Below are 15628 nucleotides of genomic sequence, written 5' to 3' on the forward strand. Positions count from 1 at the left end.
TAAATATTCCCGCTATGTTAAAGCGTTGAGGAAATGAAATGCTGAGAGTTTTTGGCGCACCTCTTGACGACGAAGCGGAGGCGGTTGCTTTGCTCCAGGATCTTCATTAAGGTTTTGGCGTCGTACTCGGAGGGCTTCCTCAACGATACCCCCTCCGGCAGGCCGAGGACCCCCAGCGAGCCAGGCTCCTTCAGCACCCGCTCGTAAGGCACAGGCACCAGGCTGCTCTTCCCCACAGCCTCACCTGCACACAAGCAGCACAGCAGCATTACCGGCTGATACAGGGCACTCCAGCTCACGAGGAGCCAGGGCGGCTGCTCAATCCCTCATAGTTGGAACTAAGCAACATAACATATGACAGAGATATACCTTGAGCTTATATATATGAAGAAGAATATATAGACTGCAATAAATTTGCACAAATTACATTTGCATTCAATCTCAGAACCTCGAGATGCTTGTAATTCATTGATATATATACAGTCAGCACTCGGATATCCGTTACCCAGATACACGTCAGTCACGTTTTACCGCCCTTGTATTAATAAAATCAATCCCCATTATATATATATGTAACAGAAACTGTACTTCAGCGCTTTCTGTGCACTTTTAATAAACACAAAACACAGGAACAAAATAACAGTTTGAACAAAAACACTTCTAAAACACACACAGCCCAAGTACAACACCAAAGCACAGCTATCCCAGTGTTCCACACTTCCTCACATTTTACTCACAGCACACTCCTTCACAACCCATCTCCTACACAATTAATTCCTTTGTTCTTTTATAGGACGTGACCAGGGGGTAACTGGCAACCAACCATTTCATTACCACCTGGCCACATTCCACACGTTCCGATCACACCTCAATCACTCAATCAAAACACAATTTCCATCACCAGACCCCCACACCCATGTGCAGAGCCTCTGCACTACACACATCCTCCCCCACAACACACACATATATATATATATATATATATATATATATATATATATATATATATATATATATATATATATATAGTGCATCACACACAGAGAAAGAGAGAGTATATATACTCTATATGTGTATATATACCATGTGACGGCAAGGGCAGGTGTTGTATAATGAGCTGGTCAAGTTATAACACAGGTTTTCTATAAGAAACATACTGTAAAGCACGCTGAAAACTTCTTCCACCATTTTCCTCAGAGCAAAGATGTCTGTTTGGGGTTCAGAGGGGGCGCGCGGTGCCCCACGACTGCACTCCTTGGCAGGCTTTGGCACCTCATTGTCCGGGGGTTTAACTGGCAAAGGTGAGACAGGCAAACAGGGGGGCCCTAAAAACACAAGGATATTGGATCAGTCTGGAGCCCCTCAGTGCCTCTGTCCAGTATATACTCAAAACACTGTGGTGCATATTATAGTCTCTTTATTAATGTAGTGTTCTTCTTGTTGCAGGGGGACAGGTTAAACGGTTACACTCTGAATGGAGGTTAGACATGATTCTGAGAGCTCTACTGGGGCCACAGGGGTACTTTTAAACTTGTGAGTGTTTTAACAAAATACCCACATGTTTCAGACCTTGCATGAGTGTAACATGATTCTCACAATCACCGTATAGCTTTAACACTTTAGATGTCATACTAAAACAAACAAAAAACAGTTGACTAACATTGAACAAGATACAAAGAACCATTGTTACTGGACACATAAGGCTAACGTACATTTTTCTGTAGCAACTTTCCCATAGTTCCCTTCCTGTTTGTTTTCAGGTTTGTTAGTATTACTCTCATGACTAAGAAGCGAGTAATGTACGTGGATTCAGGAAGGACACAGACAGAGAGAGGGAACAGTTGAACTATTATATAGTTAAGTTTGGTTTTTGAAACACTGATTAAAGGGTAAGCAGCTATTTTGTTCACCTTTCTCTTCGTTTTGTATCTCTGCACAGCAGACTCTCGCTAATCAGCAGCAGTTGGGAGCAGACACATGGATTAGTGGTTTATGCCGATCAGAATCTGCACTTCAATGAAATCCCTTGTCTGGTTTTTGTTTCAGAATGTGCATTTTCTCAAAAATCAAACTTATCATTAAATTAAAGGTTTAATTTGGCATCAATAGGTCATTTCAGATTACCCGGGTTTGAATTAGCAAGAGAGTCTACTGTATTAGAAACACAGCCTACAGAATCCTAATTGCCAGCTCCTTTTGAAAAAATAGAAAAATTTAAAATTTGAAAAATAGACCTTTTAACCTTTTAACCTTTTAACTCAATTTGGAGAGACACAGCTAAGAATTATTTTAAACATCATAAAAACACAGATATAAGATATATAAAAAGACATTTGTATCTACTTCCACTTGAAATGTTTTAATATTCGGGCAGCAGTGTGGAGTAGTGGTTAGGGCTCTGGACTCTTGACCGGAGGGTTGTAGGTTCAATCCCCAGTAGGGGACACTGCTGTTGTACCCTTGAGCAAGGTACTTTACCTAGATTGCTCCAGTAAAACCCAACTGTATAAATGGGTAATTGTATGTAAAAATAATGTGTAATGTATAATGTGATATATTGTAACAATTGTAAGTCGCCCTGGATAAGGGCGTCTGCTAAGAAATAAATAATAATAATAATAATAATAATAATTCTTTATTGCCACGGTATGCACTTTTCCGGTACTTACTGCAGAATTTCTGAAAGTCTGTCTGTATGTCCTTTCTGGAGTTGAGGAAGACTCTGCCTTTTTCAGTCCCAACCGTATACACACTCTCCTCATGCACTGTCACACAGGCCACCTCTGCATTGAGCTTGGAGAGCGCAGTGCACTGCAAGACAAAACAGAGGATCACTCAGCAACCAGTTCAAACACTGGGCAAGATTCTCAAAGCTTATTACTCTAAAATCACCATTCGCAAAGTTCAATTCTACACTCAAAACAGTAAAGTGCACCCCGTGCAGGGGATCCTCACAATCACACACTATATGAAACGTGTTATTATCATGTAGCCATATCCAATCTGAAATGTCTATAGGAAGCTACAAGTGTATGATAAAGGTTTGGTGAAGATTGGTATCGTGTTCTGTAAAGACACCATGTAGTGTGACAGACAGACAGACACAATCAGTGCAAAAGGGTCCCAGTTTTTCAACCTTAAACATCTTAAAATAACTATAGCTAACAAAATAATCCCTTAAATCTTAGTCATTTCGCACTTCCATTTGCTAAATCCGTCTCAGCTGTGCAGTTGTAAAAGAAACACATGTTATAGCACGCATGGATTTTCATTTTAAAGCATGATACAAGGTTCTACTTTAGGTTAAAGGAAGCTCTTCGTTCCTATGCCTTGCCTTATTCTTGGGTTATCTGTTTGCACTTGTACTCCCTGGGTCATTTCACCTCAGCAGTGTCTTCTGGGTAAATCACGTTACTGTATGAAAGCATGTCAGTCAATATGGGAAGCAGCTGGTTGGTTATTGGCAGAAATGAAGCCAGTGGAGGTGGACACATTTTCACTCTCCAGATGAAAATGTTGGGAAGCCATGCTTTGTACTGCCTGGGTCAGAGTTTTCTTTAACCTAGTGTAGTACCACGTATCACGATTTCAAATGAAAATCCATGTTTTGCTAGATCATGTGCTTCTTTCAAAACTGCACATTTGAGACCTATAAAACTAACAGATGTTCGTTGGCTATGATTAGTTTAAGGCAAGCAACTAAATTAAATGAGTTATTTCAGATGCGAGTTGGGAATTAAATGAGCTCTTACTGGACTCGTATACTAAGCAGATTCATATAGGAGTGTAGGCAACAAGCCAGCCCCCCCAGCTCTGAGCAACACAGAGCATGCAGGTCACTGCTGGAATTCCCTTCAGGGCAGACAGATTCATTGGCACCAGTGTTAACATTTGGTTATTTCTCACACCCAAGTGAAAATGTGGGTATGTCTCCCAGCACTTCGAGTGTGCTGGTGTATTGTACAGGAGACCAGGTTTTAGGTTGTGAAAGACAGTGTGGGGTGGAACTGACCACTGAGTCTAAGGCAGACACTAGGCTGGAGAAGATCTCCTGTTTTCCAGTAAAATTGGGGACACGCGGCTCAGCTCTGGGAATGGTCCGGATTCCTTCACATTGCTTCCTGGGTTGCGCCATTCTTACCTACAGTGGAAGAAAAAAAAAAAACAGTCACTATTTTTATTTATTTGAAACGTTCACACTGGGATTGGCACAGGTGTCTTAGGAAAGCACCAGCACCAAGTCATACCACTGAGTCACCCTAACATGACACACTCACACTATGTGCTCATCTAGAAAGTACATGCTGTATAATCCTTTACACAACTCATTTCTACCACACAATATCTCTTGGAAATACCAGCTTGGGATTGGACAGTTTACACAAGTTCATATGTGTAGGGAACCTTTTATTGTAGAAGACAGGTCTTCTCCTGCAGTTTGGCTGAGCTGCTCAAACTGCGGAAAAAGATGTCACCCCACACATGGCGTACTAACTATGATCTATGATCTAACCATGATCTATACTGCCGTATATATACACGGGGTGACAGGCACACAAGACAAGATGCACTAGCTTAACATTTCCATCAATATATACCTGTTGTACAGTATAGACATGTTCTGATATCTGAAGCAGAACCTGTTTATATTCCATGCTTAATAATGAATGTATTGTGCAGGGAATAGTACTGTCTGTATGTGGACGTTTGCATAAAAAAGATGCGTTTTACAATGACTGGTACTATATTCAATACAAAACACTGATGAGTTAAAGAGAAATAAAATGTCCCACCCAGTCATTCTAGTGCTAAATAATGTATTATTCGGCACAGATTTCAACTTAAAATATCCTGCAGGTATTTAAACATTGGATGATAGGATGCCAATAATTTTAGTAAGCAAGAGAAAGGGGGGGTGGTGTCTATAGGAGATATTATATATATATATATTTAACCCGGACAGAACCCTTGAGATATATGTCTCATTTCCAAGGGGGTCCTGGCAGGAGAGGGCAGCAAGAAATAACATTATAAAATCAACGGCAAAAAGAGACATAATTCAAAACAGGACAAAAAAAAGAACACTTAAAACAATCATAACTGTAATACAAAAAAAAGCATAAAACTACTCAGTATTTACAGGATTTGCAACCCTGGTCAGATTTAAAATAAATATTTAGCAGAGAATTAAAAAGGTATGGTGAAGAGGCTGTTTTTATGTTGAGTTCCAAAGATGAGATGCTTGATATCCAAAGGCATGCTGGCCCATATCAGACCTCAATTCAGGGATTTTAAAAGTAGGGCACATCATGTGATCTCAGTGCACAGGTAGGTTACATGTCTCTGACAGAGATGCAAGGTAACTTGGAGCATTTCCAGTGAACACCTTATAAACTAAACACAAAAAATGACACAGCCTTCTACTCTCCAGACTGAGCCACCCTGAAGTTTCAGAGAGTACAGTGGTGTGGCTTGTAATCCACATTCAGTATAAATCCTGCAGCACTATTATAGATGAGAAACAACTTTGTCAGAACTGTATGTGATGCGCTCCTGCACACTGAATCAGCATAGGTCTATTAAAGGTAATATCGTTTGGGTTACTAACGGAGAACGACCTTCTTGAGAGAAACACTGCCTGTGTCTGTATAGAAAACCAAGTTTAACTCTGCCTTTGCGTACTACATGTTCAATATGGTATTCACAACTCAGCACCAAATCAACCCATAAACCAAGACATTTATGTTGTGTTACAGTTTCTAGACTAGTGCCATCATTTGATGTAATAGCAAGATAGGATTCCAAGAGAAAGGTCCACATAATTCAGAAGTTATTTACATGGATATGAAAGTAGCTAACTGGGATAAGCTTTTGTCAGCCCAGTACAAGATTCTCCATATTATTTCATAAACCCTCTTTCATTCATTCGGTTTCAGGAAAACAACCCTGACAAAGCTCGACAGAGGCCTGTGTGTGCCTGGCGAATCCAGAACAGGAATTAACAAGCAGACAGTTACGCTTGGATTTCTTGATTTGAATGCTAATGGAAAGAGAGAGAGAGAGAGAGAGAGAGAGAGAGAGGGGAGAGAGAGAGACAGAGAGACACATAGAGGAGTGTGTGTTCATTAATGTCAGGGCTTGTTGTAATCTTTATCTTCCTCCCTGCGTGACCAGGATGAAAAAAAATAAGAGGAAAAATAAAAAAGATAAAAGAAAACGCAATCCTAATTCCAGGCCCCACAGATTCCCATGGCAACGGCAATCCGTCTCCTTGGAAACTAATCTCAAGGCATTTGAACAATGCAGCTCCAGCCTTTAATCTCTCCAGACACTAGGAGCCATTATCGCAGCCCCTGGGCGGCTGGAGGCATAGATACAGAGCAAACAGACAGACAGGCAGGCCGGCAGGCCCACGGCTGTGTACAGGGCTGCCAGATTTAGCCTAAAATTAAGAATACAGGCCAAAAGTAACTCAAAGTAAATTTGTATTTCATTGCGTTTCAGATTGAATGACTGATCGAGTCTGTGTATTGATTTGCAGTATTGGCGTTTAGCATTGTTTCCAGGAACAGATGAAATATAAAAAAGCTGAATGCTTTACAATCTCTAATTGTGAACTTTGAATTCTTTAACACAAACAAGGTTTCCAGATGTTTTTTTATGTGTACAGGACCAAAGTCGTCTATTAGTATTTACAAGAAAAACAAATGAGTTGTGCTGTAAAGCCTAAATGTAGCTTTTGGCTAAAAACGCAAATACAATTACACTCAACATTAATAAAATACCATTTTAAAACCGCACTGCTTTTTTAATTTATCTTTTTAAGTGCTTTTTAAAATAACTGCCAACTCCTAGTCCCCCAAAAAAAGAAGTACCCACCAATGAATGACAAGAATAGTCTAGTGCCCTTCAGTATTAACCCTCTCCTGTATTCAGTATTAACCCTCTCCTGTATTCAGTATTAACCCTCTCCTGTATTCAGTATTAACCCTCTCCTGTATTCAGTATTAACCCTCTTCTGTATTTAGTATTAACCCTCTCCCTGTATTCAGTATTAACCCTCTCCTGTATTTAGTATTAACCCTCTCCCTGTATTCAGTATTAACCCTCTCCTGTATTCAGTATTAACCCTCCCCCTGTATTCAGTATTAACCCTCTCCCTGTATTCAGTATTAACCCTCCCCCTGTATTCAGTATTAACCCTCCCCTGTATTCAGTATTAAGGGCAAAATAGGCAGTGCGAAGTGTATTGAACCTAAACTTCCTATTTATTAAAGTGTTAGAAACATCTCTTTAAAACAAGTGGAGTGTGCCAGCTTAGTTTAATTAATGGCAGGGACTTTTCTACTCTCCTTTAAAAATTCAATTGATATTTGTTAAGCCACTTGTGTATCTCAATCAGAACTGAGAAACTAATCGTAACATTGATTTAATTTACAGGGTTTTTCTATGAAACTAAACGGGCTTTTAAATCGTAAGTCTTACTTTTTCATTTAATCTTTACTAATGTAAATACAGTCACGCAGAACGAGAGAAGTGTGTCCGGCGTAAAATACTTTTCATTATAGCTTTAATAAAGATTAGTCGCTTGTTGCGATCTCGTTTGTACGATCAGCTTGTTAATCAAAAATTAAATCTTGGCCGATTTAAAAGCCAATTAGTTGTTTCACAAAAAAAAAAAAAAAAAAATCCATTGAATTCTTAAAGGAGAGTAGAAAAGTCGGGGTGAAGCACCAGAAATCAGAAGCCCTGCTATTAGCTGGCCGAGCCGCATGCTCCCGGTGTTGTGCCAAACAGTGCAATCGGGTGTTTCTTTACTCACCAGATCAGTCTGCAGTGTTTCTAATACACTGTAGATCTGTATTGTATTGTAGATCTACAGTGTATTAACCCTTAGCGGTCCTTTTATTCAGCGCGTCTCAGACGTGTCAGGTCCAATTTATTTTCACACACAGTTTATTTTAGACGTACTGTTTAAAAGCATTTTTTTCACAGTAAAACAGGTTTAAAAGGCATTGCTTATCAACAGGACACTCAGTACTGCATCTCCAGCCCAGCCCCACCCCTTGTCCGCTGTATTTTTCACATACCTCTTCATAGTCGTGCATACTGATAAATCATCTCCTGATCACGCCTCAATAATGCGATCTAAGTCATTATTTTATTAATATACCACCTCAAAAAGCTCTGCAAATGTCTGTGATATTCTTTGAGCACTGGATGTGGAAGCAGCTATCTTGTTTATTTATGGCCGTGTTATCTCTGTGGTGCCGGGGCTATGTGTATTGCTCAGATCCTCCCCTTTTTTCCAGCTTCTCTCGGCTCCTATCGGTTTCACTCGGCCATTGAATGGTTTTCTCAGCTTTTTCTGGAGAAAAAATGACTAGAGACCTGTGTTTTGCAGACAGGAAAGGGAAAATTGTAATGTCGGACCTGGTCCGACATAGGACCGCAAAGGGTTAAACTTTAAATGTAACACACTGCTGCTTTTCCATTATTTCAGTTTATACTCTATGTATTATGCTGTATATATATATATATATATATATATATATATATATATATATATATACAGACGTGCTCAAATTTGTTGGTACCCTTACAGCTCATTGAAATAATGCTTCATTCCTCCTGAAAAGTGATGAAATTAAAAGCTATTTTATCATGTATACTTGCATGCCTTTGGTATGTCTTTAGAATAAAGCAAAGAAGCTGTGAAAAGAGATGAATTATTGCTTTTTCTACAAAGATATTCTAAAATGGCCTGGACAGATTTGTTGGTACCCCTTAGAAAAGATAATAAATAATTGGATTATAGTGATATTTCAAACTAATTAGTTTCTTTAATTAGTATCACACATGTCTCCAATCTTGTAATCAGTCATTCAGCCTATTTAAATGGAGAAAAGTAGTCACTGTGCTGTTTGGTATCATTGTGTGCACCACACTGAACATGGACCAGAGAAAGCAAAGGAGAGAGTTGTCTGAGGAGATCAGAAAGAAAATAATAGACAAGCATGGTAAAGGTAAAGGCTACAAGAGGAAAATCGACCCCAGAGTGAACAGAAGGATAGTGCGAATGGTGGAAAAAGAACCAAGGATAACTGCCAATGAGATACAAGCTGAACTCCAAGGTGAAGGTGCGTCAGTTTGTGATCGCACCATCCGTCGTTTTTTGAGCGAAAGTGGGCTCAATGGAAGACGACCCAGGAGGACTCCACTTTTGAAAGAAAAACATAAAAAAGCCAGACTGGAATTTGCTAAAATGCATATTGACAAGCCACAATCCTTCTGGGAGAATGTCCTTTGGACAGATGAGTCAAAACTGGAGCTTTTTGGCAAGTCACATCAGCTCTACGTTCACAGACGAAAAAATGAAGCTTTCAAAGAAAAGAACACCATACCTACAGTGAAACATGGAGGAGGCTCGGTTATGTTTTGGGGCTGCTTTGCTGCGCCTGGCACAGGGTGCCTTGAATCTGTGCAGGGCACAATGAAATCTCAAGACTATCAAGGCATTCTGGAGCGAAACGTACTGCCCAGTGTCAGAAAGCTCTGTCTCAGTCGCAGGTCATGGGTCCTCCAACAGGATAATGACCCAAAACACACAGCTAAAAGCACCCAAGAATGGATAAGAACAAAACATTGGACTATTCTGAAGTGGCCTTCTATGAGTCCTAATCTGAATCCTATTGAACATCTATGGAAAGAGCTGAAACTTGCAGTCTGGAGAAGGCACCCATCAAACCTGAGACAGCTGGAGCAGTTTGCTCAGGAAGAGTGGGCCAAACTACCTGTTAACAGGTGCAGAAGTCTCATTGAGAGCTACAGAAAACGTTTGATTGCAGTGATTGCCTCTAAAGGTTGTGCAACAAAATATTAGGTTAGGGGTCCCATCATTTTTGTCCATGCCATTTTCATTTGTTTTATTATTTACAATATTATGTTGAATAAAAAATCAAAAGCAAAGTCTGATTTCTATTAAATATGGAATAAACAATGGTGGATGCCAATTACTTTTGTCAGTTTCAAGTTGTTTCAGAGAAAATTGTGCATTCTTCGTTTTTTGTGGAGGGGTACCAACAAATTTGAGCACGTCTGTATATATATATATATATATATATATATATAGAGAGAGCAAACATTTCATGTTTTTACAGTACGTGTCTTTGGGCTCTCGCGGCAGTATGAACATTTTGAATTCTGCCCTGAACGGCATCACTTTGCTGCGATAGCGCGCGAAAGCGTGATTTAGAAGTCGAGTCTCATGCGTTTGCTAACGCACATCAAATAGCGAATCATGCGCCCAGCCAATCAAAGCACAGTAGGAGGAGTAAGGTTACAACCAATAAGGATTCAGCATTCTCTTTAAGCGCACCTGTGTGTCTGCGATAGTGAGCAGAGGGGATTTTGAAACCAAAAAAAAGAAGGAAGACAAAAGCCCCCAAAATTTAAAATGTTTGAATACGAAATTTAATAAGTGTTCTATAAGCAAAATGAAGTTACATAAAAAAAAAATCTGTTTCACTTGCTGAGTTTCACTGTACAGCTCACCTTCGAACCGTGAGCACCTTCACTGCCTAGTATAAATGCTTTCCTGTTAAAGAAATAGATTGCATTTGCATCTTAAACAACAATAACTAAGTCTGCATGCGTACCAGTTATGTGAACCCCTGTCTATAAGGCTTTGTCTGACCTACCTGGCACTTGCAGCATTTGCAGCCTCCACCACTGGGGCTTCAAGTTCAGCATCTGCTTCCCTCAAACCCTGTAATCTTTCCTCTGTAAGTTCAACATCCATTACAGAGAGCTCTGTTGTGTAAAACACAAAAAGCCAGGATGATATTGCTAACCTTCTGAGCAGTGTGCTGTAGTGTTCCCCAGAGACATCCAAACATCGGAATCACATTCTGAGGATTCCAAATGTTCGCTCAATTACAGTACAAGCACATTTAAAGGTACGGTTATACCTCTGTGTTCGGGGCAGGGTTCGTGGGGTTGAGCAGCAGTGTCAGTAGCCACTCAGACTGTCATCCCGCTGAAACGCAGCTGCCACCTGCGATTTAGCGAGGATAAAGAAGCCATGAGCGGAGCAATGATAGTTTGCATACATATTTGTGATGTAGTTGTTGGCATCACAGATCACACACTACTTGCACATTGACAGCATAGGTTCCCTTACGATTTACATAGAGGTACCTATTCTGTGTTGGTGCCAGAGTTGGCGATTTTTGCTATTTAAAAAAAATAGAAAAAGGAAAAAAAATCAGATTATTTGATTTAAAATCAGATTTTTTTAAAATTTAAAATAGATTTTTTTTTCTTTTAATTTATGGATTTTTTTTGTAGTGCCGTAGTTGTAGCTCTACAGTACCTCCAAACCATAAATTTAAGGTGGTTTGTGAATAGTTACATACCAAACTAAATTACTCAATCTTAAATGAATACATAAATAAAGCAAATTATTTATCATGGTGGCATCCTCTAAATGTGAACTGCAATATGTGAACTACAAGAATTTAGTGATGGAGTACATCAGAGAAAAATACCGCTCACTCATCCCAGCCATTCTTTTCTTTTACTTTTCTTTCTTTGAAAAAATCATTTAAATCAATGATTAAAAAAAAAAAAAAAAAAATCAAGCGATTTAAAATCGACGACTTAAATCAGCCAACCCTGGCAGGTGCGCATACCTTAATGCTACAAGCAAATGCATGTCTCCTTCCAGGTCAGCCTGAAGCAGTTGGCAGATGTCAGTGATTGATTGTCTGTTGAGGTGAAATTGCTGCATACATTGTGTGTCAGACAGGCTCAGAAAAGACAGATGACTTTGAAATATCTGGGGACGTCTCCTCCTCCTCTCTTTGTCTGGCCACGTAGAAATCATTATTATTTATTTATTTCTTAGCCAGATGCCCTTATCCAGGGCCACTTACAATTGTTACAAAATCGCAGTACAAAGCATCACATTAATCCAGTGCGCCCTCCACATTTATTTTATTTCTCTCTCTCTTTTCTTTGCCTGCTTCCCTGGTAGTTTCAGCAGTATTTATAGTCGACCATGTAATTTGCTCACAGTTTAGACCTGGTTTTCACATGTCCATTGAAATGCAAACGCTAACACTGTTGATGGTTTGCTAAATCGTTACATTTTTATGTAAATGAGGACACGCCCCTAAAGTTCAGCCCACGTCCAGCGCTAACGCGGACTTGCAGAGTGGGCACTAAAACACAGTTTCTAAATCACTTCTGTGGGCAAAGCCTGTTTGCTCCACCAGCTCTCTGTGAGAGCGCAAAGCTGTGCCAGACAGGCAGGGCACTGCGCTTCACCTACAAATGCAGCAGCATGTTTCCTAATGAACAGCGAACACAATTCAAGGGCGCTCAACCACAGAGGGAGTGATCAAGGGCACTCAAGTCGTTTTTATCACATTTCTTTACCAAGCCTGTTTAAAAAAGGTTCTTGTACAGTAATTTAGCATTTGAAATATGCAGCTTGTATAATTTTTTGAAAATGTTAAGTCATTTTTTTGTTTGCGTTTAATACGGTCATCTTGACTTTGAATGTTATCGGTCATTGTGACCTGATTATTGCAATTACTCAAATACTGTGCGAAGGTATCTTCACCTGCACTGAAGAGCTGCTCTTCAGTTTTATATATCTAGTCTGTGTTACATGCAGTATGTTTATGGCAGGCAAAGAGAAGCTTGTCAAAAACACACAATATTTGTGTAATTGCAATGAGAAACATCGTCTTTCAAACCTGCTTTTGAGTTTTTAAATGAACCTTTTGACAGAAGTACAGCACTGTATAATACAACTGTATATGACATCTGGGGATACAGCCAACAGTGATTTCATTCAGATTGGTTGAAGTTCATTGGGAGCTAATTACCGAGGTTCACAAATCACTCACATCTCAAGCATGCTGGTGACGTCAAACACACACGCACACACAGGCCTGCTCCCAACAGGACAGAACACTCCCACTGCCCTGTCCCAGCCAAGAGTCTCGTTCCAGGACTACCTGTGAAGTTCTATCATGTCCTGCTGGCACCAGGCCCAAGCTATATGGACTTGGTCACACTCATGCTATAGTTATGCATTCATATAAAGGGCAATTAGATCATTAAACTAGAACACTGTCATGCTTGAATGAAGTAAAATTCATAAGTAACAACGACAAATACTGCAATAGTGTCATAATGGATCATAATGGAAGACTACAACTATGCTTACATGCATGAAAGGTGAAAGATTGGACTGAAGTTTTGCTTGTTTCAGATTTTAAATACATTTACATATGTAATTTCTACAACTGGTGACAGGTCCATTTTTATTTATTTTTTTATTACAGTATTTTTTGTAATACATTTTTTTCAGTTTCCTGTTGGAGTAATTGTCACTAACACACTCATTCTTTGCTGTTGTACATTTCAATGCGTTACACAGTAGGTCTCAAATATGGAGTTTTAAAAGAAACACGTTATGGTGAACATGTCATTTCATTTTTAAACAGGATCTCTGGTACTGCACTAGTTAAAGACATCTCTCTTTGGAATGCATTCAGGAAGTTACACAATCAATCAATCAAAACCTTTACTTATACAGATGAGTCAATTGAGATCAAATTTACAAGGATCTGGCAAGAGGCTCACGCTAGAGTCCTGCTTTGGGGTGCAGGGTTTTGGGTCAGAAAGTGAACTTTTCTGCTTGGTGATATTAAAAATGCCTGTGGACGAGGTGAAACAAGATAGAGCAGGGTTTCTATCATGTAGTGGGTAAGAGTTTGAGAGGTAAATCACAAGTGTGGAAGTCTTTTGGAATCACGAACGAAAATAATGAGCATGTGACTGGATTCGTTGCTTGTAAAACCTGTCATTATGTTTTTGTGAATGACAGCCACAAAACTGGCACATCTCTGCGAAAGCACAGGTATAGCTCCTTTTAAAATGCTGGCACAAAAGGAATAGGACAGGTATTGTATAGTAAAGTAGAGATAGTAAATATGTTACAATGTTAAAATACATCCAGACCACTAGAGAAAGCTACCATGCTGTAAACTCAATCTGTGGAGAATTGTAGAGATATCTGTGTGTGAATGTGATAGCGTGAGAGAGTCAGGTGACGCAGGTAGTAGGTCGGATGCAGGTTGTAAAAATCGGACCCGCGCAGGACTCACACCACCACAGCATGTGCACTTCCTAGGTTATTTCAGCTGGAGGGTGAAATTGTCCGCACTGATCCAAGCTATACTTTAAACTCAGCACAGAAACCAGGACCACAGGACACAGGTAAGCTGAGACTTAGGGCAGAGTTTACACTTCATTACACAGAGAGTGGTGAGGGGATGGCATGGATTACCTAGTCATGTTGTTTTAAGATGTACATGTTGTTTGGACACCTCTCCAAGCTGAAGCAGCTTTCACAGTACACGGGGGTTAACCCTTGCAGCAGCACCGCTCTCTCTTCACAGACCTGACACTCCTGCTCAGCAGCTACAGTATCTCACAAGGCCATTTCTACGACTTGCTCAAGGTCAAAGCCAATCAGCTGTGGCTCCATGTTTACCCAACAGAGCTCCCAAATCCAATCTGCAGAGGGGCTCGGCTGTACTACTTTCTACATGTGCTTCATGTGTAGAAGGACAAAGGGCTTATCACAATAGAATAATCGTACCTGTCACGCACTGCTGTTTGCTATTAAGTTCTCAAATGTGCTGTTTTTAAAATAAGTAAATATTGTTACCAAGTTAAAGAAAGCTCTCAGTTTGCATTACTTACTTTCAAAGTAACACTTCTCTCCAAGTCCTTCTTTCCTGTCATTAACCAACCAGCTGCTTCCACTAATGACTGACCTGCTTTACAGCCTGAAAACCCTGCAGAGTTGAGATGACCCAGGATGTGCAACGGGTTACCTGAAATGTAGGCATGCAAACTGGGAGCTTTCTTTTACAATGTATCAGAAAATGCATTTGCTATAACATGTGCTTAATTCAGAAATGCACCTGTGAAGCAGACATAGTAATAAGAGAGGGATGCAGCTTTCATATAGTACAGAATACATTCGCATAACAAGTGAATCAGAGGGATAGTTCACATAACGAATGCTACACACAGCAAGTGTTTCCATTTTTTTGGCCAGTCCTAGGACCCACAGTAGTCACAACAGGTTTGTCTGTGGCGTACATCCTCCACCACAGAATTAAATACAAAAGTATCTCTCCGTATCATCAAAAATCAGATCACCAGCCCTACACATCCACAGCATGCAATAGTACTGCAAGTGTGACATACACAATACACGCCAGCTACAACCAATTATATAAAAGCACATTCCAAAAAGTATGTTTTCAATTTTAATGTTGCAACCTGCCAGATGTCAACCGGAATAGAGTTCCACAAACGAGGTGCACAACAGCACAAAGCTCAGGCTCCAGCGGATTTATGACGATTTTTTGTTACAACTAAGAGTTCTGTGTTTTCTGATCTCAAAGAACAATCCACAGAGTTAGTAATTCTTGGAGACAGGACGACTCGAACTCATGAAGGACTGTATAAGTTATTACTGCAACTTTACACTCAATTCGGTGACTCGCCGGTAACCAAGGTCAGGACCTAAGCACTG

At 39.9% G+C, this 15628-nt stretch overlaps 1 protein-coding gene across 2 annotated transcripts in view; it reads right to left on the reverse strand.

Moving 5' to 3' along the window:
• LOC117429124 (general transcription factor II-I repeat domain-containing protein 1-like) overlaps positions 1–15628 on the reverse strand; it is a 41963-nt gene that overhangs the window by 24113 nt on the left and 2222 nt on the right. For both annotated transcript variants that reach the window (XM_058998327.1, XM_058998328.1), the window contains exons 2-5: positions 4013–4141; positions 2670–2811; positions 1158–1325; positions 61–244 (exon numbers count right to left, since the gene is read on the reverse strand). In XM_058998327.1, coding sequence (XP_058854310.1) covers positions 61–244; positions 1158–1325; positions 2670–2811; positions 4013–4135 — 617 coding nt within the window. In that variant the 5' untranslated portion in view covers positions 4136–4141. The remainder of the gene's footprint in view (positions 1–60; positions 245–1157; positions 1326–2669; positions 2812–4012; positions 4142–15628) is intronic.

This window comes from Acipenser ruthenus, chromosome 24 (genome assembly GCF_902713425.1).
Source record: "Acipenser ruthenus chromosome 24, fAciRut3.2 maternal haplotype, whole genome shotgun sequence".
Lineage (NCBI taxonomy): Eukaryota > Metazoa > Chordata > Actinopteri > Acipenseriformes > Acipenseridae > Acipenser > Acipenser ruthenus.